At 39.2% G+C, this 27,238-nt stretch overlaps 6 protein-coding genes across 12 annotated transcripts; 3 read left to right on the forward strand and 3 right to left on the reverse strand.

Moving 5' to 3' along the window:
- Positions 1 to 365: 365 nt before the first annotated feature.
- Positions 366 to 2,457, reverse strand: LOC124302172 (ribonuclease H2 subunit A). Its single transcript, XM_046758022.1, has 2 exons — positions 1,943 to 2,457; positions 366 to 1,606 (listed from the first exon to the last, which is right to left on the reverse strand). The coding sequence occupies exons 1-2, from the start codon at positions 2,090 to 2,092 to the stop codon at positions 761 to 763; spliced, it is 996 nt and encodes a 331-aa protein (XP_046613978.1). The 5' UTR covers positions 2,093 to 2,457; the 3' UTR covers positions 366 to 760.
- A 29-nt stretch (positions 2,458 to 2,486) lies between these two features.
- LOC124302170 (uncharacterized) lies at positions 2,487 to 7,695 on the forward strand. 5 transcript variants are annotated; one of them, XM_046758017.1, is made up of 6 exons: positions 2,487 to 2,679; positions 5,614 to 5,772; positions 5,858 to 6,092; positions 6,299 to 6,425; positions 6,535 to 6,709; positions 6,793 to 7,695. In XM_046758017.1, the coding sequence occupies exons 1-6, from the start codon at positions 2,550 to 2,552 to the stop codon at positions 6,996 to 6,998; spliced, it is 1,032 nt and encodes a 343-aa protein (XP_046613973.1). In that variant the 5' UTR covers positions 2,487 to 2,549; the 3' UTR covers positions 6,999 to 7,695. The 5 variants fall into 5 exon arrangements, with proteins under 5 accessions (XP_046613973.1, XP_046613974.1, XP_046613976.1 ...); XM_046758018.1 differs by having other exon boundaries at positions 6,535 to 6,655; XM_046758020.1 differs by having other exon boundaries at positions 6,771 to 6,878.
- LOC124302169 (uncharacterized) lies at positions 3,594 to 5,687 on the forward strand. The gene is made up of 2 exons (XM_046758016.1): positions 3,594 to 3,681; positions 3,860 to 5,687. The coding sequence occupies exon 2, from the start codon at positions 3,910 to 3,912 to the stop codon at positions 5,266 to 5,268; it is 1,359 nt and encodes a 452-aa protein (XP_046613972.1). The 5' UTR covers positions 3,594 to 3,681; positions 3,860 to 3,909; the 3' UTR covers positions 5,269 to 5,687.
- Positions 7,696 to 8,101: 406 nt separating the features above from the next.
- On the forward strand, positions 8,102 to 9,835 carry LOC124302175 (ubiquitin-like protein 4A). Its single transcript, XM_046758025.1, has 3 exons — positions 8,102 to 8,475; positions 8,803 to 8,908; positions 9,042 to 9,835. Exons 1-3 carry the CDS (start codon positions 8,428 to 8,430, stop codon positions 9,329 to 9,331), a joined length of 444 nt encoding a protein of 147 aa, XP_046613981.1. The 5' UTR covers positions 8,102 to 8,427; the 3' UTR covers positions 9,332 to 9,835.
- A 2-nt stretch (positions 9,836 to 9,837) lies between these two features.
- On the reverse strand, positions 9,838 to 11,061 carry LOC124302174 (gem-associated protein 2). The gene is made up of 5 exons (XM_046758024.1): positions 10,820 to 11,061; positions 10,658 to 10,742; positions 10,420 to 10,578; positions 10,091 to 10,357; positions 9,838 to 10,009 (listed from the first exon to the last, which is right to left on the reverse strand). Exons 1-5 carry the CDS (start codon positions 10,924 to 10,926, stop codon positions 9,917 to 9,919), a joined length of 711 nt encoding a protein of 236 aa, XP_046613980.1. The 5' UTR covers positions 10,927 to 11,061; the 3' UTR covers positions 9,838 to 9,916.
- Positions 11,062 to 11,386: 325 nt separating this feature from the next.
- On the reverse strand, positions 11,387 to 15,926 carry LOC124303211 (homeobox protein 2-like). 3 transcript variants are annotated; one of them, XM_046760168.1, is made up of 5 exons: positions 15,608 to 15,922; positions 14,194 to 14,380; positions 13,278 to 14,101; positions 12,308 to 13,238; positions 11,387 to 12,214 (listed from the first exon to the last, which is right to left on the reverse strand). In XM_046760168.1, the coding sequence occupies exons 1-5, from the start codon at positions 15,639 to 15,641 to the stop codon at positions 11,911 to 11,913; spliced, it is 2,280 nt and encodes a 759-aa protein (XP_046616124.1). In that variant the 5' UTR covers positions 15,642 to 15,922; the 3' UTR covers positions 11,387 to 11,910. The 3 variants fall into 3 exon arrangements, with proteins under 3 accessions (XP_046616124.1, XP_046616122.1, XP_046616121.1); XM_046760166.1 differs by having other exon boundaries at positions 11,387 to 12,211; positions 12,308 to 14,101; positions 15,608 to 15,926; XM_046760165.1 differs by having other exon boundaries at positions 12,308 to 14,101.
- Positions 15,927 to 27,238: the final 11,312 nt, after the last annotated feature.

Below are 27,238 nucleotides of genomic sequence, written 5' to 3' on the forward strand. Positions count from 1 at the left end.
AAGAGATCACATTTCTCGCTAGACATTCCTGACTGTTCTTCAAATATTCGTGTAATAGTATAATAACGTGTATTTTATGCTTTCATCTACTTATACTTAACCTTACATATGTAATGTAAATATGTATATAATTAAAATTATTTGAATTAATTTAATATTCCGTAATAAAAGTGTTATATCAAAAATAATCGATAAATCAACAGCAATTTGGTGTACGGCTAATTTCTGTAGAATTAATGAAATGAGTATTCGTTCAACTTAAACTTAAATGGATCAGAAAGGAAATAACATGTGAAAGGATTCAAGAAGACTTCCATGATACACTAATATATTAAAATTTTCCAAAAGTCAAACACTGATCGAAGTAATATCAGAAATAATGCTTTATTCTTCTAACTGTAATTCAAAGGCGGTACAATATAGTGAGACAATACTTTCGAATTTCATAGTATTTGAAATCTATAATGCTGAAAGTAACAATAAATAAGTTTAAGAAAAAAAGTGTTCTGGGGCTTGGGTCGTTGAAATTGACCATTAAAAATAAAACTGCCAGAACTCATCTATCATTTAAAAAACAAATTAAAAATCGAGGTAGAGAACAAGATATTCTATCTGCCTGCAATTGTTCGCTTATTATGACTTGCGACTTAAAATATCTTGATTTCGTTTTTATACTTCAAGAAATTGTGTCAACAATTTAAAACTTAAATGCGATAATAAAACTTTCCTCTTCTCGATATAATAAAATAAATATTAACAATCAGAGGCTAGTCGCGTTGGTCAAGCACCTGTCTGCAAAGAACGTGTGTTTCTTCCTGTTAACTTTATTGTGCGTATCAACTTTGCTAAAGAATTTAGATATCTTTTGATTATTCGGGGTAGATTCTTCGTCGTTGACCTCTTCCCAATCAACAGGTAGAGCGCTTGACTCAAGAATTTTCTCAGCTGTCGACCAACTGAACCTGACTAATTGCGGGAAGCCAAAAACTTGATCGATGTTCTGAGTGAGCCATTTTTTTGTTACAGGATCATTTGGGTACCCACTACCATACTCGTTCTCGTTTTCACCCTCCCTAAATTGCCACGCTCTCAGCGCATGGTCCCTGGATACTTTGGCACAGATACTAGCCGCACTAACGATAGGATAAGTGGAGTCAGCCTTTTTTGCAACGGTTATTTTAAGTTCGGGAAATATCTCCTTCAGTTTTGCTTGATACTTTTCAGGTTTTCCAACAGTGTCAACATAGACCTCGGCAAGATTGACTCCCGCCTCTATCGCCCTCCTGATCAATCCAATTGCAGAGTTCATCGATACCTCGTTAAGCGTAACTTTGCTACGCCTGTACATGCTGTTCGCTATGACATTGGGTGATATTACTTCTACTGCCCAGCCCATTTTATCGTCATTTTCACATATCTTGTCGAAAATTGCGTCCCTTTGATCCTCAGTCAGGGTCTTCGAATCCGCACAGCCCAAGTCCACCAGCAGTTGCTTTTCGTTCAACGGAGCGTACGAAATTCCGTAAACCATCGGACCCAGAACCGGACCTCGACCCGCCTCGTCTACTCCCAGCTGACATGGTTCTGTGCGACAAATTTGCGGCACCTGAAAGGAGTGAAACTCAACTTTATTTGTTTCACAGACCTTGTATTTCTTATCGTATATTTTTCATAATTGTTGTAATCCCATACGAATAGAGAATTTCAAAATTAAAATTTAGCATCATGATGTGCAATAAGCAAATAGTATCATGATTATTACGTGTGACAATACGCTAATTCAATCTTAAATATAGGCAATTTCTTGTTTGGAAAACCGTTGAACGTGATCCACATTGTAATTATAACCTCAAAGCTCGGCAACGGCTGACGTTGCCGCGACGTTTGATCGTCTATCGATGAGACCGAGAATGATTTCTGTAGAAACTAAAAGAAAGAATACCTTTGAAACGTGTATTTTATTCACACTATGATCACTGTTTACAAAATACGGTGTCAAATCGGCTCTGGACGTGATGTGATCGACACCGTTTATTGATTCAGCTTCGTTTGGTTCCACTGCAAATTCTGATTTCTGTTCGTCTTCACTCATGATTTTGAGCAGTTTATTATAAAGAATGTTGAAGTGAAAATATTGAGAAACCAAAACAAGAGAATAGCTTTTTTTCTCTAGTTGTTTACCGCGTGTAAGTTTTTGGCGCGCAGGAGTGAGGGCGGCTAGACTAAATTCTGAAGAAAATAAACAAGCCTTGTGTTCGTCAAAATTCGGCGCCTGAAAGTAATTTCTCTTCCTACCACGAGCAGCGCCTCAAGATTATAGCTAGAGCTAGATAGTCAAATGTTTCAGGTATGCATGGATAATAATGTTTTGGGTTCGTATATAAGCTGCTTAATTATTTTCATGACATTATTTTTCGATTAAAACGATACGATCAATAAATTTTCCGCCGAAGTAGCGCTAGAACACGGCTAGAGTAACAGCCCAGGTAGCATTTCATGCGCCGTCAGATCATGCAAGATCTTGATCGGCAGCGCCATACGGCAGAATAATGCATGATTGGTGTATGGCGACGCAAAACAAGCGAGCAAACAGCAAAGCTGTAAGGGACTGTCTAACAGCGCTTGCTGCAGCATTCATGCGACGTCTGCCGCAATTCTGTTCTTCGTACTTCGCAACCTTCCCGCACGTGCGCGCAGGATGCTTATACCCTATATATTACGTACAATAATAGCGGGAACCGGGGAAGCTTGGGGATCCCAGTAAAACGTGTAAAGATATTGTCGACGACATTTTATCAGCCGTAAGACGTACACGCGGTACTGGAAGGAAAACAAAAAGAAACACAATACTTCATTTCACAGAGTAAGTGTCGTTTCAAATTATCTTTCAAAATTAATGCACATATGGAGACCTGCATGTCGGGTTCAAATGTTGACATATAATACAATATTACCTATATTAGCTCACTTTTTAAGTTAAATTTTTGGCCATTGCTATTACTTTTACGTACGAAAGTGATATTTCGTCAAATTTCAAGTCCCGTAATTCTCAAAGATTTGTATTTGTTGCCTCTACTATAACTATATATGCAATATTATTAATAATTTCTGTAGCTTGTCTATATACATGCCTGAATCATGATTAGGCTGAAACGAAACCCCTTTAGTCAACTCACACAAAGGCAACGGCGTAATCGTTTAAATGACCGTAGAATGGCGAGGCATGCCGATGCTAATCCTTATTTACGTTGCAATATCGTCAATAATAATAGTTCTGAGGAAATACCTTTGAATAATGGAAACGTAGTAGCATCTATTTTACCAAATGACAGTCCTCCTCACGAGCCGCAAAGTTCGGCTACTTGGAATAACTTAGCTCACGAGGCGAAAGATAATTCTTCCGAATATGAGTGTTCAGATTCAGATGCTATCTGTGAAGACGATAGTAACAATCAGTCTATGGGTGAAGAAGGCAGTATTCGATTAAAAAATTGCTTTCGAACACAGTTAGCTGATTGTTTTATTGAGAATAACATCAACAATGTCCAGGCGAACTCAATACTCACAGTTCTCAGATCACATCGCTGTTTGGCCTCTCTTCCACAAGATGTAAGAACATTGATTGGGACTTGCAATCGTCGCGTTGAATTGATTGATGTTGAACCCGGAAAATATTGGCATGTAGGTTTTGTTGCTGGAATTTTAAAAGAACTGTCGAAACACACATATGCCATACCTAATATCTTAGAAATCGATGTTAGTACTGATGGAGCTGCTGGTGCAAAAGACGGTTCAACTCAGTATTGGCCTATCCAGTTCCGAATAATAAATATTCCTGATAGCTCTATACTTATCGCAGGTGTCTATTATGGGAAGGGTAAGCCAAAAGACCCGAACAATTTCTTTAAAATGTTCACAAATGAAGTCCAAGAGGTTTTCGCCAGCGGTGGTATCCATTTCAAGAATCATTTAGTAAAAATAAAATTCAGATGCTTCATAGCTGATGCTCCGGCTAGAGCTTTTATATTAAACCACAAAGGACACATGTCTTCAAAACCGTGCTCTAAATGCAAAGTTATAGGCTCAAGGTTCGAAGGTAGAATGATATTCCGAGGTACTGACCACTGTTTGCGAACTGACATAGAATACGACCAGGAACTTGAAGACGATCACCACAAGGAGGGAGGCAGCCCTCTCACTCTTCTTAGAATAGGTAGGGTAACAGGTGTACCATATGATGAAATGCACCTTGTATTCTTAGGGGTAATGAAGAAACTGATCGAAGCTGGGGTTGACGGTAAGTTTTCTCGTGCTGCAAAGTGGTCAGGCCGACAAATCAGTGTAATATCTTCACGTCTAAAAGATATTGGAAAACTATGTCCACGAGAGTTCTCACGTCCTCCTAGGCCAATTTCTGAATTCAAACGCTACAAAGCAACTGAGTTTCGCCAGTTCCTCTTGTATACTGGCCCTGTCGTGCTATATGGTGTATTAGAATCTGACTACTACCTACACTTCCTGCTTCTTCATATAGCTATTCGCATACTTTCAACTTCGTCCGCATCACCTGAAGATCTTTTATTCGCAGAATATGCTTTGAAATTGTTCGTCACATCTGCAGAAGACTTATATGGCCCAGCATTTCTGAGTTACAATGTACATGGTCTGTTGCATCTGGTTGACGGTTACCGACGATTTGGTGCTCTAGATTCATTTTCCGCTTTTCCATATGAAAATAACATGCCTATCTTTCGTAAATATGTAAGGAACCAACATTGTCCTCTTCAGCAATTTGCTCGGCGACTGATGGAGCGTGATTGTTATACAACATTTAATAAAGTATCCCACAGCCATGAAAACAGATTATTAGGAATGCACAACGCTGGACCCCTTCCTGAGAATTGCGATGCAAGTGCCAGGCAATTCGCTAAATTGAAATCTGGCAAAAAAATTTTCAGTATTAATGACGGTAACAACACTGTTATGCTTAAAGATGGATCTCTTTGTGAGATTTGTAACATTCTAGATATAGGTGGTCATCAGGTTCTCGTAGCTAGAAAGTTTAATACTGTACAAAATTTATACAATCTTGGCAGATCATCATCGTCCGTAGGAATTTTCAAATGTACTAATGTCTCGAGTGATATTGAATTAGTGGCAGTGTCAGACGTCGCAGCAAAATGTTATCGTATGCCGCTTTGGTCTGGTACTGGCACAAATTCAAATAGAGTTGTGGTTGTAATAATGACCCTGTTGCATCATGCTTGAGTTTTTTTGGAAGATTTTCCAAGTATTTCTACTTTCCTATCCTAGATTATTATGTAAATTTCTTTCTTTCTTCGCAGTATAATTTTTCTTTTGTTTCATGTGTTCAATAACTGTGCAGTAAAATGCAGAAGAAATCAATAACACTGAGCAGCCAAGGACGCATTATTCAAAAGCCAGAGCGATATTGTACAACCGAGTCGTCCGCAGATGAGAGAACTGCAGCTCCAAACTTACTAAAGAAGCGCGTATCCATGGAGCAACGCATTGCGATGATGGCGAATCAAATTACTTCAAAAGACTCACAAAATTTTGAATTGGCCAGTGATCATGATGACTCTGAGGAAATCATCCCAAATTCACAATTACACTCGAGCAACTCTATAACATTTAGCGATGTAGTACGACTAACCACAAGACGACAAAATCACGTGGAAGAGCAAAATAATCATATTCCTTTGAATTCACATGGAGCATCAGTGAATCTACGTCCGGTCACTGTATCAGGTTAATATAACAATTCTGATCTTTGCTGTAAGAACTGACTCAAGTGTTTTTCATTCACTAATACGTTTTGACTACAAACTCACAGGTACAGTTGAAGAAAATCGTTACCGTACACCGACTGTGTCTTCAGAGCAGACACTTGAGCGTATTGCCCGATCCACCATTGACAGTTTGCAAGATCTTCTTCAACAGCATGAGGAGCGACAAAAGCAATGCTTTCTAGACTTTGCAATGAGAATTCGAAAGGACCACCGTGAAGACATGACCAAGCTTAACAACTATGCAGAGAATCGTTACCAGCATTTCGAAACAGTTATCAAGTAATGCATTCATATATTATCTAAGGTTCTATTTTTCATTTCCTGATATTATTCGCATCTACTGCAATGTATATGAAATTGAAAGATGGCGGAACAACAGGTGTTATAGTTGAAAAAAAACAACTTAAAACTGAATTCCAAATTAAGATTGTTCATTACGCCACTGCTTGCATGATAAGCTGCTTCCACAAATAATATTCTTGCAGACAAATGATTAAAAAAGAGCAGGATATTGAACGGGCGTACCCATATGAGAAGCCACCAGGGTTCCCTCTTGATTCCTTGGAGGTATTCCAAGAGTTTGAAGAAGATCCTGAAAGACAACGATCTCTAGTAAGCATTATAGTTTTATCATATCACCCGATACTGTATTTTTTCTCGGGTGTTAACTAATTTCAGTGACGTTTATTGCAAGTTTAAAAACGAGTGATATGGATTTCAGAGACACTATCTTATTAACGTTGGTGGTGTCACAGCTAGAGATGCTCTCAACCAATTTTTGAAGGAAGCCATGACGGATAGCCTCACACAAAAATTCTCTTGGACTGGAAAGACTGTTTCAGATAAAGAGAATCTGCGACCGTTATTTAATACCTGTATCGGAAAGGTATTTTTTGGTGTGTATGACTAAGATTATCGTTATTGACTAATAATACGTTACCCTATATTCAATGCAAGGTTTCGATGATTGTTTACGCAGATGCCTTACGTGAGTGTCGAACAATACCACAGCCACATGATCGTACAGAATTTGCGAGACTGATGCAAGAGGCAATTCGGGGCGCAAAACAAAGATTGCGGGATGCAAAACGACGTGCTAATCGCTCTGTCCACGTGGAGGGTCGCAGACAAAAATATATGGCTGAAATGGCTAATCGTTACGAGGTTGAACACCCAGGACAGTAACACTGCGGAATAATAGGCCTGCAATTTGACTATTAAAGTTCCTACGCGTATTCAAACATACGTACTTATGTACTGTGTTTGACTAAGAAATATTTTAGTACGTATAGCTGTGATGTTAGTTTTTATGTTTATGCTCAAGCACAGTATTTATAATTTTGACTGCAGCTGTGATATGCACCAGTGATACGTAACTATATGTGTTCCAAAGAAACATACCTATATCAACAAATGCGGCGGGTTTGTACTAACATAGCTATAAAATAGCTAAAAATTAGATACTGTATAAATTTTAGTCTTCTGACCTTTATATAAAGTATTTTTTATCTACTATTCTACTCATTTGATATGAGTTTATCAATACTATTATAAACTGTAGTTAATGATAATTTTAAGCTACAACGTATAAAAATGTAACAAAAGATGTATTTATATTAATAACTGTACAACGGTTTCAGGGTTTCTTCTAGTCTTGTTGTAGACATAGATCTGTAAGTCAGCGTTTTTCTTGTTCATTTTTGCTCGCTAGTAACTGTAACACATTTATAACTAATTATCTTTAAGTAACAGTAAAAAATATGCAAACTTATATTATACCTATATATGTATATGGGTGTAATATATCATATATTTTACTATAGCCGCATATCAATAATATAAAACATAAATATTATTATAATTATATAGTACAACAATTATAGTCAACCCTTATATGACCTGCCATGTTCTGTGGTTTTGAACCTTATATTTGAAATAAATGAGAAAATCTCACAATATATAGTTTTCTTTTTTTTTTATTGGCCAATGAGAACCTGTGCATTCTGCTCTTCGTGAATACCGGCAGACCCTTCGAGAATCATGCATGATCTGCAGCAAGCTTCTGTCGAAAGCACACATGCGCACGTCTTCCTACAACTGCGGAAACAGGCAGATAGTGGTCTGCCGACAGAGCCATGCACGCGCCACGTGACGACCATAACGTGAACTTGCGACAGAATGCTACCTGGGAGGTGGCCGCAAGTTACAGGCGGCAGCCATATTCTGCACGATTGATAGCAAGGTCGTTCACTGAAATATTCCTCAGTCAACGGCAAGGTTCAGACCAGTCTTGACATCGAAGCGACATCACAATAAACGAAATACATCAATATATACCACATTTCTATGCGAGTATGCGTTCTTGAGTCGTCGTATACTTCATGGAGATAATATTGGACAAAAATTGAGGGTTGCTTTGTGCCTTCACCTGTCGTCAGCAGCAGCAGCAGTAGTAGAAAAAATTGCGTTAACGAATCTAACCTGGAATCCAACCTAGGTGTAGGACAGATTGCTTTAATCGTTTAATTATTGCGAGGTATTGGATATTTAAATTAAGATGAGTCAACGTTGACACAGTTCTACCCCCGCCGTTCTGTGTTAAATTAATTCAAACATGAAAATCGTTGTGAAAATTCTACAGGGAAGAGAGTGTGTAGTTGACGTGAGTACGAGTTGTCTTTAAATTGTCAAATCGTCAATATTGACGTGTTTTTATGAGTATTCACCTTTTGTATTTTCCTTTCCACATTTCAATCACGAATTCAAAGTCAGATTTCATCACCCAACGTTCCAAACCACCCCGCAAAAGTTTCGAGAACATTGCTAAAGACTAATGCTCTCTTTCTTTGGAGCATTTTTTTTTATCAATCAGACGTACGGAAGGTATTCATTATTAAACATTCTCCGAATTATTCACATTTCTTTTTGTTATTTCCAGCATTCTAACAATTCCGTTAATTTGTCATTAATTCACCATCCATCGTTTCAGATATTGCCGTCAAACACAGTCCTCGAGTTGAAACATAAAGTTAGTGAATCATTAGGAATCGCTGTACCGAATCAAAAGTTGATTCATACAGGAAAGGCCCTTGCAGGTACGAATAATCTGCAATTATCATTGCTCAAAAATCATTAAATTTAAATGGTTTCTAGTAATAAACGAGAAATTGCTTCAAATTTGGTTCAAAATATCTTTAAAGTTGATCCTAAAAAATTTCGTCGTTTCAGACGACCAGCTTCTGAGTTTTTATCCAACGATAAAAGACGGTTGCAAGTTAAATTTATTTGTAAAGAAGCAAATTCAAAGTGAGGGTAAGAGTGCTCAAGGTGATACTGGCATCCAATTATTCAGAAGCGAGATGTCAAGAGTCTTGAGGCATTATTATACAGAATCTGAAACACAGTCGATAATTAATGAGTTTATGAAAGACTTAAAAAAGAAAGTAGACGGCTTGAGCTATGACGACTTGGAAAGATTAGCAACGGCTCTGCTTCAGGATCAAGAAAGTACCACTTGAAGAAATTTTCCTTGGATTTTTTTCTGCAGAATACCTTCAATCATTCGTTTGTTAATTTTTAATAAAACTCTGCATCTAGAAAATTTTTAATTGTAAGGTTTTCCGTGCTTTGTGAAAAGTGAATAATGTTTTCTTGTACTGCTCACTTTTACAAATTAATTCTTTGCACTCTTTTTTAATCAATTATTTACAACAAATTTTCTATACATTCGTCCGTTTTACGCATTAATTTCCCTCTCATTTCACAAAATGGCAAACCCACAGGTGGCTGAGACGATTGATTTGCACAATATTTAACAGCAATGTTCAACGAAATTCCATTCGTGAATAATTCATTGAGTTGACCTAAAGAATATTTTAAGCATATGTAATTTCTAATATTCAAGAGATGTAATGTAGCCTCTTCAATGATCGCTCGCTTGAATCAACATTCATCCATCATGTTTAGCTGTTAACTAAGTGCAAGATAATGATAATAATAAAACAAAACTTGTTACGTTAAAATTAATCTATATTTATTTCAATCAGTAGTTACAAATTTCATTGATTCCCAATTTTACAATTACGTTGTTTTTTAATCACAAATTACAAGTCCACCAAATCCATTTGTCTAAAATATCTGGCGACCAGGCAGATAAATAAATTCAAAGCTGTGACATCTTTAGCGTTCTCCTCTGTCTAAAAATAAATTACAAATATTATCCATAAAAAATTTACCACTCCAAACATTTGCCACTGTGTTTTCAAAATGTATTTTACCATGCTAGCTCTGATTATCGAACATGTTCTAGCAAGCGAACGTAAGCAGGAACACGTGTCTGGATTTAAAGGTAATTCGAGGGTAGCTAGTAGGGCATAAATCCAGCCTCCGTATGGCTGCGAGATCAGGCCCTTTTCTTCTACTGCTTCAACGAGATGTTCCAAGACTTGTTCGATCAGCGGCTGGTTCATGTTTAATACTAGTCCAAGCAACGGTCTCATGTTGCTGATGTACTCCAGCCAGCCAACCTGATCATCTGCGTCAGGCTGTAATTTGCACAAGGATAAGTGTAATCTGAAATCAGATGTGATCAGAAATTAAATTTTACCAGAACAGTTTGTCGAAGCCTGCGGCGACCCTCAGCATTTTGTAAATCGTGTTTAATCCGGTCGATCTCTAGTCTCACAGAAGAAAAGTCTGCTAGTTGACATTGCTGCCAGTCCAGAGTCGGAACCATCGAAGCTGGAGCCTCGACACATCCTGCTAGCTGAGCAATTGTTTATTAGTCATTTCACAGATCGTACAAATGATTGCTTGCGTCTGCTTGTTTTGTTTCATTGACTTACAGGCTTTACCGCCACCATGGGAGTCCTAATACGAGCTTTTATATTCTCTGCCACAACCACGTCGTCGCACTGCTGCGCCTCAATTCTAGAAATATTTTGCAATTGCAGTGAATTGTTTAGAGGGAAAATTAGCGTATTGAAAGATGGGACAGGAATACCGACACCACACGCTTGATGTATTCCTCTCCTGAGGATGGAGGTAGCATAAGGTCGAATTCCGCGTCAATTTCGCCCACAAATAAAGCAGGCTCTCTCAAAATATCCCCCATCTTTCGAGGCGAGGTATATGGTTAAAAAAAATTTCGTCGCAACGCGTGCTAAGAATTTCGCATTGTTGACATGTTTTTCCAAGGTTAGATTACGTTTGAATAACGTGAATTCCGCCATCCTTCGACGTATTATCGGTGGTCACATGCAGGAAGACCAGAAACTCGATATCATTTTGCAAGCTCTTGTTGCCATGGCAACGGGTACAATCATAGTGGCGGCAAAATTGGACAAACGCGTGACGGAAACCCCGGGAAATTTAAAACTGTCTACCTATATAAAACGGTAATCAAAGTTTATTAGTCGTAAATGATCATGATATATTCTTTCCACCACGATTAATGATTCTTCTTATCGTCGCGTTTTATTCATTACTCTACGAATATAGACATCACCGGGTGATCTGAACATTATTAACCTTACAACTTTTGGTGAGCATATGCATCTCTATACCTACTGTTATTTTTTTTTTGTTTTTCTTTTTTATTAAAATACATAAAATATGTACACTCGGTAGCCGTAGTAGCGACCTATTTACAAAAGAATGTGTGTGAAAAATTTGTTATTGTATGTTTGTCGGGACACAGTTCAATCGGCGCAGGCGTATACTAAGCTAAAAATACCGATAAAAAAACCATATTTAATAATATTCTTGAAATTCAAATTAATTTTAGGTGGATCGACATAATACATATAACATATTTATCGTACGTAGCGTAGTAGACGTACATACATAACAAAAATATCTTAATTGTAAGTACAGCAGATCATTGTTTGCGTATTGTATTCTATTAATCGACAGATATGACATCTGGACAAAAAATATTTATCATAAAAATCGCGCAGTTTGGCAATTGGCAATCTCAAATGCATGCGTATGAATCTCCATACGTACGAATAGATCGAATAAGACTGTATATCATGGATTGAAAAATCTGCGTCTAACTATTTTTCCCGCAAGTATAATATAACCCGTATAATGAATTTCAATTTCTTGTTACTTTCGCGGTATCTCTTGAGCCGCCAACTTGTTCCAGATCAATACCGTCGTATTCCAAAGCTCCAGCATTGTCGTAGTAAGCGTAATCGTAGTCGTTCTTCTTTTCCGACTTCGATTTTGCCGTGGTAGATTCTTGACGCCGATCGACAGTCCTTGTCGTGGATGTGAACGGCCTCGGTGTCGCACTGACGAAATTTCCAGTTCTTGAATTCGGCGTCGTTTGCGACGCGTAATTGGTCGCTGCAGCCGACGACGGCCTCTGAGTTGTTGGGTTATTGTAGACAGTCCTTCTATAACAGATCGTCACAAGTTAGACATTAGCGATAAACATATAAACAGCTATTCCTTCAATCCAAGCACTTTCAATGAGAAAAATCACCTACCTCGGAACGGGAGTCGTCGCTCTCACGGTGACGGGACTCTCCGCGAGCTTGTTAACACTAGCGGGACTGAATCCGTTGACGGAAGCCGTTCTTCCGCCTTGGTCGAAGTTGTCGAAGCTCTTGGTGCTTCCGTCGAAATTCGTCTTAGATTCATAGTTGTTGTACTGCGTAGCCACCTTCTTCGGGGCTTTCGTAGCCACCTCGCGATTGTACTGTCCGCTGTTATCGTTGGACCTCGAGGTGTCGTAGGTCTGCTCGGTCTGCTGAGTGTTCCTTTCGCGGTACTGGCCGCTGTTCGTTGTTCTGGCGCTCTCGTACTGCCCGGTGTACTGATCGTTCCCTCGATTGATCACCTGGCCTTGGGTGTTGGCATTGCCGATGGTCGCTTGTTTCTTGGTAACCGGACTGTAGGTCGTCGGGATGTAGCTGCTACCCGCAAAGCTGTTTGCGAATCTCTGAGTGGTTTGAGTAAAATCTTGCTGTCTGGTGGTCTGAACTTTGTTCGCAGTCTGGGGCTCGCTGGTTCTCGGGGTGACCGAGTAGTCGTCGTAGGAGGTTGACGCGAAAGTCGAAGTCTGGAACGTGGTACCGCCGGTGTTCGCTGTTCTCTGAATGGTGTTGTAGTTTTTCTGATAGTAACCGGTGTAGTCGGTCGTCTGGAAGCTCGTGCTGGGTCTTAGGGTCGTCGGTTGTGTTGAGAATTGGTTGAACTGATTGGTAAAAGTCGGGCTGCTCTGGTCGGTGGGCTTCTTAATCTTGGTGGCAACGTTCGCCGTGAAGTCCGTCGACCTCACAGTCGTCGTGACCGCAGGAGTTCGGTCGAAGATTGTGCTTCCGTAGTTCGTGGTCTGTTGATTGCTCGCTCCGAATTTCGAGCTGTCGAAGTTACCGAAGCCCCCCGCAGTTTGCTCGTTGTTGTTGTTGTTGTTGTTGTTGTTGTTGTTGTTGTTGTTGTTGTTGTTGTTATTGTAATTGCTGCCTTGGAACGCGTTGGTCGTCGCAGGTCTGAAGGTCGAAGACGGTGTGTTGTAGTTTCTGTTCTGGTTATTCCGGGGGTAATTGTTGGTCTGTTCAACGTAAGGACGGGCTGACGATGAGGTGGGATAATTGTTGGTCTGCTCGACGTAAGGCCGGGCTGACGAAGAGGTGGGATAATTGTTGGTCTGTGTTTGTCTCTGGTTGAAGTTGTTGTAGTTGTAGTTTCTCTGCTGGTTGTAGTTACCGTTGTTCTGGTTGTTGTTTCTCTGGTTGTAGCTACTACCGCTGTTCTGGTTGTTGTTTCTGTTCTGATTGTCGAAGGCTGTGGATGGAGTGGCGGTTGTCGGTGTGATAACGTTGTTGTTGCTGTTGAACTGTTGCTTCCTCGCGACTTTTCTCACTCCCGATTTCCTCTTCGGTTCCGCCTGGCTCTGTTCTGGTTCGCGGTAAATCTTCTCGTTATCGTAATCGTCCTCCTTGCTGTTGTGTCGGTTGTTAAAGAAATTGCTGCTGCTGCTTCCCCTCAAGATGTCGCGGTTGTTGTTGTTGTTCGTGTTCGTGCTAGGGGCAACCCTGTTCAAATTATTAACCGATGATCTAACCGGGTCGCTAGACTCGCTGCGCTGCAGATGATCCAGCGGCTCTAGATCGTTTTGCGTTCCGTCGTAACGCCGCGACTCAAGACCCGATCCCAGTCTGTACAGATCGAAGTTGTCGCTCGCGTAGTAAAGCGTCGCTGCTTCGCAGTCTACGTCGTACCAATCCGCACAAGTTTGGCTCTCCTGGTCGAACGCGGTGTCGTTGGGACACAAAAACCTGTCGGCACAACATGGAAGACCATTTTATTGCGCCTTGCCCACCTTTCCGAACGCTGAAAAATCATTACCTCAATTTCATCAAGTACTTACCGGTAGTCCTGGACGGTTCCGGCTACCGAAACGCACACGTGAAATAGCTGGCAGTCAGTTTCTGGGTCCGCGTAGTAACTTCCAATGATTTTGTGATGACATGTGAACGACGTGTCCGGCATTAATTGTTGCGAATATCTAGGCGCGGGTCTCTGCAGGCCCAATACGCATCCCCACAATATTGCCACTGAAAATGATTTGTATTTGTTTTAATTCGAGTTTTTTTCGAATTTAAAGCTCGTTACATGCATAGAATCCGTACGATGAATTTAACGATATATCATTTTAATTTCTTGACAAACGTGAATTTCTAATAGTCTTTAACGTTTCCGCATCCATTGTTTGACCCATATTTTTTAATACTCTAGAAATCAGAATGACACTTGGTTGGATCTAAAATCAAGCTTAAGAATTTTTGTGTTCCGCGATGTTATTTGAAACCTCAGATTTACCGGCAAAATTTCTATTCTAACGAAGAGACGTAGTTTGTTTAAAACTCATTAGCGTAAATACCCGATTGGGGCTAAAGATGGGTTATAATTTAAGGATATTTCATTTTCTCTCGACGGGTCTTAATTAATAGCTGCACAAGTGATTTGCATGTAGGCACTGCATATAATGCATCATGCGGTGCGGTATGAAAGAAAATCTTGCAGCGAAGCGAGACCGAAGATAGAGTATGTACTGAATATAGCGATATGATCTAATTGTCTGCGGTACAAATATACAACGTGCGTACGTCTCGTGCAGTTTCAATGCTTTCTGGGCAGTTGCGGTTTTTGTACTAAGTGCGCGCGCGCGATATTCAAGATCTCACGAATGCTGATAAGCCTTTCTAAATTAGAATCTGCATAATGGGTGAGATATTCACGCAACCGGCTTTCGCGTTCCTGTTACAACTCGGACGTTACCGCCGTTAAACGAAATTTAAAAATCTTCCATAACCACCCAAAATTGTCAATCGAAAGTGATTTAGGGAGAGACACAAAAATTACGCTGAAGTTATGCGGAATCGGAATACGTAATTCGTATTTTCAAGGTATTCGGAAAAGGTGGGACTCGGCGTTGGGTTTAATTGATTTTATGACACTACGATGTACGATACTTTCCGCGGTGAAAATTACGGTCTAAAACCGGTTTTAATTATGCGTTAAAACGACGCGTCGTTTCGTTTTTTTAAATTTCGTAATCACCTGCCGCGTTGTAACGACCGCGCGAGACGACGAATGTGCGAATTGAAAACGAAAGTAGCGTTGTTTTTGCATAATATTCGTTACTCCACCGCCTATTTGTAGAATCGTTTGACACGGTGATAGGTGAGAAAATTTCCGTGCAACAGTCAAACGCGATTACCTAATTTGAGAAAAGGAACCAAGCGAGTGACGTTCTTTTAAAAAAATTATGCGATACTAACCGAGCAAAGTAGTGAAAATTCGCTGATCCGCCATAGCAGTCGATCGATCGGCTGCAACTTGATCGTTTACAGTGGATGTTATCGAAGGTTTTCTTCAGCCAAACCGTTTTTACTCGACTCGATTCCTGCAGTGCACTGAAAAGAACACGGACTTGACGAATCGGAGACGAGGATGAAAAAACAAAATCGCGGTTGATCACTCGGTCTCTAATGGAGTGGCTTGACTGCTCGTACGGACCTCGGGGATGGAACTGAAGCGGCTGACCCCATCAACTCGATCCCCTGAAGAAGCTTCTTGTCCCATCCTCGCGAGCATCCGATCCGAGAGAAGGGATTTCTGTCTATTTTACTCGTTGCTTCTCCTGCTGCTGCTGCTGCTGCTGCCGTTGAAGACGTAACGAACGATTACGTCACTCGGGTAAGTCGCTTTGAGCGCCGTTGACCGATTTGAGAAAGGGATCTTATGCCCCCGGTTATTCTCCTCGGACTTGTGGAAGGAGTATGAAGATCCGCGGTGCAAGTCTTCTGCGAATGAATAAAGAGGATCGATCTCTGTGTAAACAGAAATGTTGATTTAGTAATGCCACTGGAATTTTTCGGGACTCTTCACACCCGATTTTTTGTCGTGATGTGTATGGGGCATTCCACCCCAACTCATGAAAACGGTTTAACGTGACATTCTTTTAATTTCACCAAGGATTTGTCCGACGTTTCTATACGAGCTCTGAAAAGCATCCGAAAATTTTTCACATTTATTTAATCACTCGTATTTACTTCATGATTTTTTAAACCTATCTCAAAAACACCCAAATTGAGTTTTATGAAACAGGAAAGACAAAATTTGCCTACAGAAATGAAACATTTTTACGCAAGATTCAGAGAGATAACTGATTTTTTTAATTGTTTCTCCAGTTCTGAAACACACATACGTAATTTTCCAAATTTTATCACATATTTTGAACAGGTATGAAAATAGAAATAACGATTAAAGTAAAATAGAAAAAAAACGAGATTCCACTCTGAATCTTGCGTGAAAATGTTTCATTTCGAAAATCCAATTTTTTTTTTTTATGTTTCTTAAAAATCAGTTGCGGTGGTTTTGAGATGGGTTTTAAAAAATCATAGAGTAAAGACAAGTGATTTAAAAAATTTGAATATTTTTTTGGAAGCCTTTCAGAGTTCGCGCCAAAGCAGAAAACATCCTTGGTGAAATTGAAAAATGTCATAGTCAACCGTTTACCAAGTTGGCGTGGAACACCCCATATTCATCTCCGAGTTTCGCCCTTCCATTTACGAGGTTCGAGTTAAAAACTTTGAAGTAAATTCGCAGTTTTACAACTTTATGACGACTTCGAAAATTTTCATCATTCAAAATATGAGTACGTCTTTCTCCGTTATGGTTTTCTGAAATCCAGAAAAAAACGTAAAGTTCAACTAAAAATGCATCGCTACATTAACATTAACGTTACTTCAGTTTCAACCTAATTTCCTCTTCGTGCAATCAAACGATTCTCGTATAAATTAACGGGCCCTTAATTGTGAAATTTTTTTCTCTGGACACGCGATTAAATCCCGATAGAATGTTGGCCCGTTCTTTTTGTCCTCGATTCTTCAAAGATTTCGAAAACTTGTACAATTATATCGATAGCAGTTCATGGGCATAAAATCCCTGTAATTACGTACAGAAAAAGTATCCTGGATCGTTAAAATAAAAAAACCCTATAATTACACCTGCATTATTCCTACAACAGTTTTTTACTCAAATGTTTGTCTGTTTCTTACAAAAAAAAAAAAAGAAACCAAGAATTTCGATGGCTCGTTGATCGGGTTGGCTAGAGGCTAGAATATTACACCACATGAATGCTGATTATTCACTAATCGTGATACATTCTCGGTTCGTGGAAAAATCACGTTCAAATATACGTTAAAAATTTATCAGACGACTTCCGTTTCGCCTAAAAATTTCATCGAACAACAATCAGAGACATCTGAATGAATTTTTTTTTTCTTTTTCTCAGATCCTGCGTTTCGTTATCGCGTTTCGAAACCAGTTTAAACGCTTCATCTAACTGTCAATGCGCTATCGGGATGTGGATCGTTAATCTCAGCTTGCTCAACACTGCCTAATGATAAGTAGACGTATTTAACGACGTTCTTTTTTATCTTATGATTCTTTTTTCTCGGACGACCGTCACCTTTGATGCTTGGTATTTTAGCCTCTGCTGGCACGGCTGCACGAGCTCGATTATGTTACATCGTTATCTTACAGGTAGCGTGCTTGCGTAGAGCACCTCTCTTGAATATAAAAATTCCTATAGGAAGATGGGAACTTATTTGATCTACGCATGTCCAAGCAAAACATATAATTAAGTTGCGCAACGTAATCAATATAAAATTCTCCGATCGATCTCCAATACCTTAACCGTTGTTTTTGCAAACTCTGTACGATAATGTAATATTTGCCCTTTTCACTTTGTCCATACAATGCAGAGTTTAATGCCTGCAGCACGCATACAATGTGAAGACACACGGTGAGTTTCTTTTTTCTATACATATAGGTAGACGTTTTTCGCAATTTGTAATTTAGCAATTAAGACGTAGTTTTTTTTTCGTCTTCAAAACTCTCATTAAACAATCCAGCACAGTACGAGAGACAAGTTTTTTGTCGAAAATCCAGTTAGGTAATAACAAAGCAAAACAATCATCTCGTACCTCTTAATTACGGATGTGTCATGTGCCTGTACAGTCCGTTAGAAACAGCGCCAAAACGGAACGATTAAGTAACAGAAGTTTTGTAAGTTCTTACAAGTTTTACCAAAAAATAATCCTCACGGTATACAAACAGAGAAAATTTGAACCCGTGAATTGTTAGTTACGCGAAACGGTTATCGTTATCGCGTACCTTAATTTGATGCAAAATTTCGTATGGTTTGATCGGTTTCAATGATCAGTAGCTTATTTTATCCGTAAATAAATTCTCGTCAAATCTAAATTTGTTTAGTATATTCATTCGGCAATTCGTTCGTTTCCGAAATTGTTTTTACCGTACAGTAAACTTGAACGAATAATCTGTCGTTCGTATATTCAGTTGGAATAGAAAAAAAGAAGGTACCGTGAGTAAAATTGTTAAGTTGCTACGGAATGAAATACGATAATCAGGCCAATCGTTGAAAGGCCAAGAAAAAACACGGAGCGATGATCAGCGATATTTTGGTCACGACTCGTCATTATACGTATACAGTATACCTTGTATACCACCTGTAACGAAACATCGAAATCGTGTTCTCCGCACCGCGTGATATAAATTATAAAAACGATAGTCGTCCAGGCAGGTATAATAACAACGGAGGATGATCAGCCCCGGCGAATTTGGATGTACGATTCATCTTCACCGGCGGCGGGGTCGGATCAAGGTCGTCGGTTGTGGGAACGAAAAGTTGCAGGATCTCGTACAAGGAGAAACCGCGGTCGTTAAATCATTTGGGAAAAAATCAGCCTTGGTCACGGATATCCCGGATATCCACGAACGAAGAGCGCAGTCCGTTGCTCCTCCAATCCTATTCCACCTCCGTTTACGCCATCGATAATCCTGAATCCACGGTTTCGCAATTCCGGAATCAGGGTAACTGGCTGCCAGCAAGGAAGAATGCCGAGCCGATTCCATGTCCCATAGGAGTTCCAATCGCCGTTTTAATCGCGCGTCTAGACTCACGCGCCGAGGCATCCGCATCGTCTCTCCGTAATATCGCGGTGAGGCTACACCAAAGGAATCTTCTCAGCCTTGGAGGGCGAAAGTTGTCTTCGGAACTCGAGACTCGGTTCACTCCATCTTTTGCTAAGGCATCAGTCGCAGGAGAAGAAGCAACTGTAATACGTAACACCGGTGTTCCACATTGATTCCGAGTCTCCACTTCCGTGCGGCCGATGTATAATGCAACCAACAAATTAATTAATGCACCTCGTACGCAGTCGGGTAAATTGTTCGTTACCGGCAATCCCGTTCATCCAGATCAAAAAATCTGACGATAGCATCTCATCTCATGTTCTTAACTACTTGCAATCTGTTTTGCAATAGTATTTTATTTTATTTTATTTTATTTTTTTATATTTTCTATACTACGTATTTATCAATAGTTAATGCAACATATTGACGGAGATATTTTCTCCTCGGATTTAAATGTCGCCGTTTACGCAATACGCGACTCGTCTATGGGTATAACTACAAATAATATACGGGGTATAATTATCAGGATCCTTAAGATGAAACTCGGATGCATAGATATCACTGTATAAGGTATAATAAACGATAAATAGAAATAATATTGTTGAATGTGAAGTTGATTTTCGTCGACGTATTTCTACATCGTTTTACGTGTAGATATTTTTTGCCGTGTCAGAGGTCGGATCATGAATAGTAGAAAATGTGTTTGGACGTTTAGGTTTCATGTATAAAGAATCGCGCTGCTCATCTCCAAGCTTGAGAACTCAGAACTTGAGCCGGGATTTTCATGCGCATAACTTTTGCCCCTTCAAACTCGTGTCAGTATTTACAAGCTGATGAACCTGTTCATGACTATTATAATTGATCGATCGCTTTTGATACGTGATAATATTCCGTTAGAAACGCAACGTGCGGCAATGATTCTCGGATAAGTTTATAAAAGGCGCGTCAAAATGCGGTGTCAAAAATTCAATCCACCTCGTCAGTAAATTTCTTTTTCTTTAAGTTCAATCCCAGAGAGCAACGAACCTCCAGATCGGAGGTCTCGAGTATAGCTGCACGATTTAATCATTGTATATAGATATAATCTCATGCGCGACGAGAGAAAGCTCCAGTTTTTGACACACATTCTATACCTGTGTGGAAAAAAATTTGTCGTGCAGAATGTAGGCCGTATTTGCACATTACTGTCTTTAGTAAGATCTTCCACTCGCCATATTTGCACTCGTCCTTAATTCAGACTTGATTCGAATAATTGTCTAGGGGTATTAATAAGTGTCTTGATTCCACATCGTCAAATGCTTCAATTATGCATGCAACCGCAGATTGTATACATTATTTTAATTACACAGTGTGCAGATATTACGTTCACTAGAACACGAAATTCTGGTTGGAATGTTGGGTACTTGAAATACTTTGTAGCAGTTTCTCGGTCGATGTTATATAATCGAATCATCATATTTTTAAATTTAAAACGTTAAAATTTTTCGCACGCAATAGCGAAGGTCAGTTGGTTGGATAATTCAACTCAAGTATTTCTCGAGAAACGAATGTAGGATATGTGACGATCCGCTAATATGTTATGCGTTGCAAGAAGAAAATCAAAATGGCCGCCATCGACACGCTTGCGATTTCTTTTCGACGGTACAATCATTCCCGTGACTAAGATATTATCGAGAGGTATCTGACGTCGATAAAAATGATGGCAAGAGTCTGTTGAGCTATGATTTGATGTACGAAGAAAGCTCAAGGTTCGATAATTCAGCCTGTGAAATTTCTTCGTATAATTCAGGAATCCATCTTGTCTGCCGATGACTTTCACGATTAGTGAGGACAGATTAATAGTTTCAACTATTTGTAACGTTTTCGCCACATTCCTACATCTTATAAAATAGATCCAAACGGTGTCAAGACTCGAGTTCATAATCAACGAGGTTCGATGCAGTAAGGCTGCAGGGATGTTACCTAAGCGGATGCAAAAAGGTGCTAAGCGTATGCGAGTGAAATATCTAGTCGGTGTAATACCGACGTACACGCGTGATCTGTAATAACAAATAAAAAGAATAAAAAATGGAAGGGAAAGAAATATACAGGTACGGCTGTAAAAGTACATGATACTCTTCCGCTGCTGCCACCGCTCAGACTTGAAATATCGCTAATAAAGAGTTGAAATCTCTATTTAAATTTCAATTCTCACCTCGTATATTAACGACGTAGGACACCGATCCTCTCTTTTTCTGTTTAGATTTCGTTTGAGCTGGGGAAAGTGTGACTTACGCCCGGACATTATACCCATTATACCTGCCTCCAGTCGCTCCGACCTCATTGTCCCATTGTTTTATTGTTTCGAAGATTAAGGAATAAAATTCTTCATTGTATTCGCATTTAAACAAACCATTCGACGTGTAATATCCGCAAAATTATTCGCGTTCTTAGTATTTCCTATAATATTATCGCAAACTTATATTTATTTGTACATTTTACATATTATCACAGGATATGTGTAATCGTCGTATATCTGCATTGGTAACGGGAGAACCCGATTCTCTTCTTCGACCTCTTCTTACACTACCTTTCGCTCTGATAAATCCTCTTTAATGTACTCAAGGTCTGATATGTAAATTTAAATTCGAATGGGTGTCACGAACGATGCCAGAGTGATTAATAGAAATACGAGATTGACAAATAACCCGATGTTATCATAGACATGCCACACCATGGGCATAGGACAGGCCTAAAGATGCATCACGTGTACAGTCCAGCCGAGAAGTGTTAAAAGGGAGAAATGAGGAAAGATAGGCTTCGAATCAGCAACTCAATTAGGGTCTGGCAAGATTGATCGTAAAATGAGTTCCTCGGTGCACCCTCGATTTTTATGGTGAATTGAAGAATGCAAGAAAAATTCAAGTCAAAGTGATTTGCATATAATCCATTCGCATCGGAAATGACCTGCGAAAATGGGCAGAATGAACTAATATCTTGAAGGTTGTTGATTGCTGATATTTCTTATTTTTTAAGATACGAAGATGAACATAGGACACTTTTTTACGTTCGTTTTTTTTTTCTTCTCCCCGACAAATTTCGTCTCACATTTTTTTTGACAAAGTTATTAGGCTCCGAATTAAACGATTCAACCCTTTTTTTAATAAAAATCTCGAGGGTTGATTGAAAAATTAATTCCGGATTCATACATAAAACGTAGTACCATCCGTTTTTTCTTGGCCTTAGTTAACCCGAGTTCCACTTGTTCCGTCTTCGTTTCTCTGATTCTTTCTTACATGGATTACTTTCCACTGGACTGTACACCTGATACATCCTTAATTTGGTGTAGAAATAACGCTGTTCACTGCTTAATCCTGACAATCCTGACATCCGTGCTGCGCACGAAGGGTTCCAATTTCATAAACAAAGTGCGATACGCTGATCATGTAACGTAGCGCATGAATAGGTGGATTACGACGAAGTTATGCGCCGAGGCATCTGCCGCATGCATTGGTAAATATACCTTGTGTTAGTCAAGGGGGAACATGTCCGTGTTCCCTGACACAAACATTTGTCTTTGATTGTGTAGCAGGTAGACGTCTCGTAGGTGATTACCTTCCATAGTTTGCGGAGATGTTCTCCTCGTCTGATCCAGGGTATGTACGCGTTGATAGATCCCCACGTGGGAAAGTGAAAGTAACTCGGCAGCTTCTTCTTATGTGTACATTGCACACCTACACACCCATCCGGATACGTACAACCAACTGTAACTCGATTTGAAAACAGTTAACCGTGCATGCAACAGTAGGTATAATGTTAGAAGACTCTTTGTCTGGAGCTATACGTATAATATATATAATGCTCTCGTGGTTGTAAGGTTATTAAAATTCTTCATTACACACCGCAACTTGATCCGAAATACACCGTATTCCGCGTGTCATGGTCCATGGAAGATGTTCAGCCCCTCCCCAGAGAACATTTGAGTGGTTTTAACATGCCTGTAGTACACTTAAAGTATCTTGTGACCATTGAACATTGTAAAACCATTATTCCCGTCTTTTTTCATCTTCTTTTTTTCTTTTTGCTTAATTTCTTCCGAATTACCCGGTGAAATTTCATTTCACGGTAACTCAGTCAACCCTCGACTCCTCCCCCACCTTTTTCCTCTTCTTTCGCGTTGTAAAAATAAATACATTCGCGGAAGTACTCAACTCGTAAATTGCCTCTTTGCAGGGATCTGGCATTTTGAGAATGTGAACAAACGATGGAAATATCGAATGAAAAAATTAGGTAAAATTCTTAACCCGCGCGCGAGGAAAGTAATTTTATTAAATTTATTAACAGTCGTACTTACGGAGGCGTAACGAAATTTGTGTCGAAAAGAAAATAATAAAATATCCATCGGCGTTTATAATCATTGCAGGTATACATGAAATATTATAAAATATCACCACTGCTTCCTCATCACAATAATCAACATCGCGTAACGGTTCGTTCATACGTATGCAATATTCAAGATTACGTAAAACTTTATTTTATTTATTTCGTTTTTCAATATAACTGTAAAACGCCGCATCAATGCAGCAGCAGTATAAGCCGGATAACATGCATGGCAAAGGTTTCGAAACAGTTTCCCTGTAAACACGATTTTCCAATCCTTCGCTGAATGGAGTTTTACATAATAATAATAATAATAATAATAATAATAACGATGATAACTCTAATCCTGCTGCAGGTATGGACTGCGAGTATACCAGAGTTGATTATCCTCTGCATTAAGGTATAAGGCTCGTACGTACAGACCGGATTTACGTTATTTATAGTAGGTACAGGCTTGTATGCAGTACCTGTACAACAAACTAGTCACAAGGCATGGAACGAGAACATTTTTATAGCCGGTTGCCTCGATTAACCTGAATTACTGAGGCATGTAGAGTATAGTTTTTCTTATACGCCAACTAGACTCTCGAAAGGCAGCTGCAGTCCATGGTTATTTATCACGCGACGATCTTAATTTCATTCGATTAACACGTGACAGCCTGACTCGTGAGTAATTATTGTATTAAGCACTAGTTTGTTTCTACGCTATCTTTATTATTTGTCTCAACGACGTCGGTATCGTTTATCAAACTTAATTATACACTGTGATTAAATCAATTTCTGACTCCGATCTCACATATTTTGTTTCATTGATTTCGACAGGCGCATGAAAAATCGTCCTCTTAAGAATTATGATTTCTTAAGTACGCGTTTAGAAATGATCTATTACGGAAATTTTCCAATTACCACAATTTCTAGTTTCGATTTATAATATATGGGGATGCTTCTGATTGTGTAATTTAGTTTTTTGAAAATCGATAATTTTCACTGTTACTTAAAAAAATTGTTATACGCTAGACTCTTGACATGATTCTTGAGATAAATTATTTAAATTTCTTCATAATAACACGACTCATTCTCCTAAAATTGAATATGAGGCTATCGTTTGAAAATTAGTTACAATTACATAGTTTAAATGCTCGTGGCAATATTTTCAATTTGAAAAAGTTATACGAAATTTCAAAGAGACGCGAAATACGAACCACAAATGACACTTCTTTTAGGAATAAAATTAATATTCTTGCTGTACATAAATTTTCGGCGAAAACGTCGATTATACTTGCAAATCAAAGTACATAATGGTTAATTTTTACGATTCCTGTTTTTTGGTACTCCGTTTATAAATCTACCAAACCCGTCTAACAACCAATCAAAATCCCAATAGAAATACACCAAATAAGCGAAAGAACGTTCGCAACAAAGTTTGTGTTATATATATACTTACAAGGACTGAAACAAAATCGATAATTTTTGACCTTTTGCGATTTAAGGAAGAATTGAGAACCGTAAAATGTCTTCCCGGGAGAAGAACGAGCCACGAGCCACGAGTCACGATAAACGTGTTGTTGATTCAGGGAGATTCGCATGCAATAGTGACATCATCAACGTCTTCAAGCGCACGAGTCACCAGCAGACGCTCCTACGGAATTTGCCCGTCCTTACACTTTTCTGCAAAACGCGGATTGCAATTTTCAAAGCCATGCAGTTTTGCACACACGGTGCTTCTTCTGCATCTGCGCGACTCTCACAAAAGTCGAAGATAAATCAGTGAAGCTGATCATCCCATAGGTCAGAGCGATGTACTAAGATGGCCTCGCGTATCGGAGGAACTTTCACTTATGGAGGACGAAGTGATTTTCTTCTATTTCTCGTTCTTCTTCTTCTTTTTTTCTTCCTTTCTTGTTCCTTCCCAGAATTTGCGCAGAGTTCTGCAATCATGAGATAAAAATGTGGCGGCGTGACATCTGGTGGCAAAAATATTCGTCACTCTAACATGGCCGCCGTATTTAATTTTAAACTACGTATTTCGTCGTGTTTTTTTCAATATATCGATAGCAAGTGAAAAAACTAAAGCCTCACGGCTTGCACTAAGTTATCCGTACTTTTCTAATCCCATAATTACAGACCTCAAATCATCGGCTGGCAGCCCAATTATCGGCGCCATGTTCTTTTTCAGGTTATGTTGGGTTCTCACTCGTAGACGCATTCGCTGCGCCCCCGTCTTTGATGTCGTCAAAACTATGTAACGAGTGCGATATATATTCATAATCGCGCGTAACGATCGCGTTAGCCTAGGGAAAACACGTCACTTCGCGTCGCGTCAAACACTGCGGCAATACACCGTTGTTATGTGTCTCAGGTTATTCATAGAAGCGCATATACACGCAATCTCCGTGAGACATTTTCCCATAAAGTTACCTCGTCGTCGTCCTCGTCTCTGTGTATATGTTATAATAATTTCTAATTAGGTCTCAACTCCTCAGGGCATTCAACGAATTCTATTATCCTTCACGTTATGAGAATTTACTTACCATGGGAAAAATCCCCTTACAACGCAAGCGCTATTTTCTACATAAGCTTGTGCCTTGATTGGTATACATATACCTAGTTGCCTTATTATGTCACTCGAGTCAATGTTCGGCTACCGAGAAACGAATCGAAATTTCGAACGACGGAAAATTCGACAGATAAAAAATATACCAATCTTAATTTCATTCCAAACAATTTTATTGATTGTTGATTTTATGAGGCAATTAGCAAAATATCATGCGTCTTATATTCACAGTTGTCGAAAAATCAGGCGGTATATTTTTTTCCAACAAAAATCACCCGAAAAGAAATTCCGCGTAATTGTTCTGAAGAAAGTCTGAACAATTTACACCGGGTTCGTGTAATAACAACTGACGCTTCCTCTACAGCTGCTAGCGTGTCAAAGTTCGCTTGAAACCGGCGCCCAAAAGAACTTCGAACGGTGTTTTTGTCACGTGGACATGCGTTGCGTAGGAAGTTACATAGTAGAGGTACATTATAGAGAATTGCCTTAAGAGAGAAAGGTGAAAGGAGAAAGTGATGCGTGAAGATGATTTAGACACGACGCGTTATATACACTCACCCACTGATGTGTGTCTCAATGATATATTATATGTTATTGCTTACTGCGCAATTTTTACACAGAGACTACATTGCTGATTCTAATTAAACTTCGTATAACAATTATTTCTCACACTTGAGCAGTGCCGATCTCCTTTTAATTGTTTTACGCTGTCATTTTTATTATTTTTCATCCAATTCAACCGCAAACTGCCAAAGCTTAAATAATTGAGTATGCAAATTAGTATGAATCTGTAACCACGATCGTTGATTGTGAATAAATATTTTACTTTTAATTTTCAGAAACAACAAGACGAGAGAGAAAATTTATTCGTAGACCTTGAGAATGAGGTAAAAAGAAAAAAGTCGATTACCACAATTATAAACGTGTGAAATAAATCTTAAAACGTGTTGAGTTGCTGTATATAGTTCTACAGCCATAGACGGTTATTTAACAA

This window comes from Neodiprion virginianus, chromosome 4 (genome assembly GCF_021901495.1).
Source record: "Neodiprion virginianus isolate iyNeoVirg1 chromosome 4, iyNeoVirg1.1, whole genome shotgun sequence".
Taxonomy (NCBI): Eukaryota; Metazoa; Arthropoda; class Insecta; order Hymenoptera; family Diprionidae; genus Neodiprion; species Neodiprion virginianus.

Excerpts from the sequence above, each read along its gene's own strand:
- LOC124302172 (XM_046758022.1), bottom strand. The coding sequence starts at position 2,092 with ATGAGTGAAGACGAACAGAAATCAGAATTTGCAGTGGAACCAAACGAA. Across the intron at positions 1,607-1,942 it reads ATAAAATACACGTTTCAAAG|GTGCCGCAAATTTGTCGCAC; the intron begins GTATTCTTTCTT and ends CACTCCTTTCAG.
- LOC124302175 (XM_046758025.1), top strand. The coding sequence starts at position 8,428 with ATGAAAATCGTTGTGAAAATTCTACAGGGAAGAGAGTGTGTAGTTGAC. Across the intron at positions 8,476-8,802 it reads GAAGAGAGTGTGTAGTTGAC|ATATTGCCGTCAAACACAGT; the intron begins GTGAGTACGAGT and ends CCATCGTTTCAG. Across the intron at positions 8,909-9,041 it reads TACAGGAAAGGCCCTTGCAG|ACGACCAGCTTCTGAGTTTT; the intron begins GTACGAATAATC and ends TCGTCGTTTCAG.
- LOC124303211 (XM_046760165.1), bottom strand. The coding sequence starts at position 15,641 with ATGGCGGATCAGCGAATTTTCACTACTTTGCTCG. Across the intron at positions 14,381-15,607 it reads AATTTTCACTACTTTGCTCG|TGGCAATATTGTGGGGATGC; the intron begins GTTAGTATCGCA and ends AATCATTTTCAG. Across the intron at positions 12,215-12,307 it reads GCGACGACTCCCGTTCCGAG|AAGGACTGTCTACAATAACC; the intron begins GTAGGTGATTTT and ends GATCTGTTATAG.
- LOC124302169 (XM_046758016.1), top strand. The coding sequence starts at position 3,910 with ATGTTCACAAATGAAGTCCAAGAGGTTTTCGCCAGCGGTGGTATCCAT.
- LOC124302170 (XM_046758017.1), top strand. The coding sequence starts at position 2,550 with ATGCATGATTGGTGTATGGCGACGCAAAACAAGCGAGCAAACAGCAAA. Across the intron at positions 6,093-6,298 it reads CATTTCGAAACAGTTATCAA|ACAAATGATTAAAAAAGAGC; the intron begins GTAATGCATTCA and ends ATATTCTTGCAG. Across the intron at positions 6,710-6,792 it reads TATCGGAAAGGTATTTTTTG|ATGCCTTACGTGAGTGTCGA; the intron begins GTGTGTATGACT and ends TTGTTTACGCAG.
- LOC124302174 (XM_046758024.1), bottom strand. The coding sequence starts at position 10,926 with ATGGGGGATATTTTGAGAGAGCCTGCTTTATTTGTGGGCGAAATTGAC. Across the intron at positions 10,358-10,419 it reads GGCTTCGACAAACTGTTCTG|CCTGACGCAGATGATCAGGT; the intron begins GTAAAATTTAAT and ends TGCAAATTACAG. Across the intron at positions 10,010-10,090 it reads CGATAATCAGAGCTAGCATG|ACAGAGGAGAACGCTAAAGA; the intron begins GTAAAATACATT and ends ATTTATTTTTAG.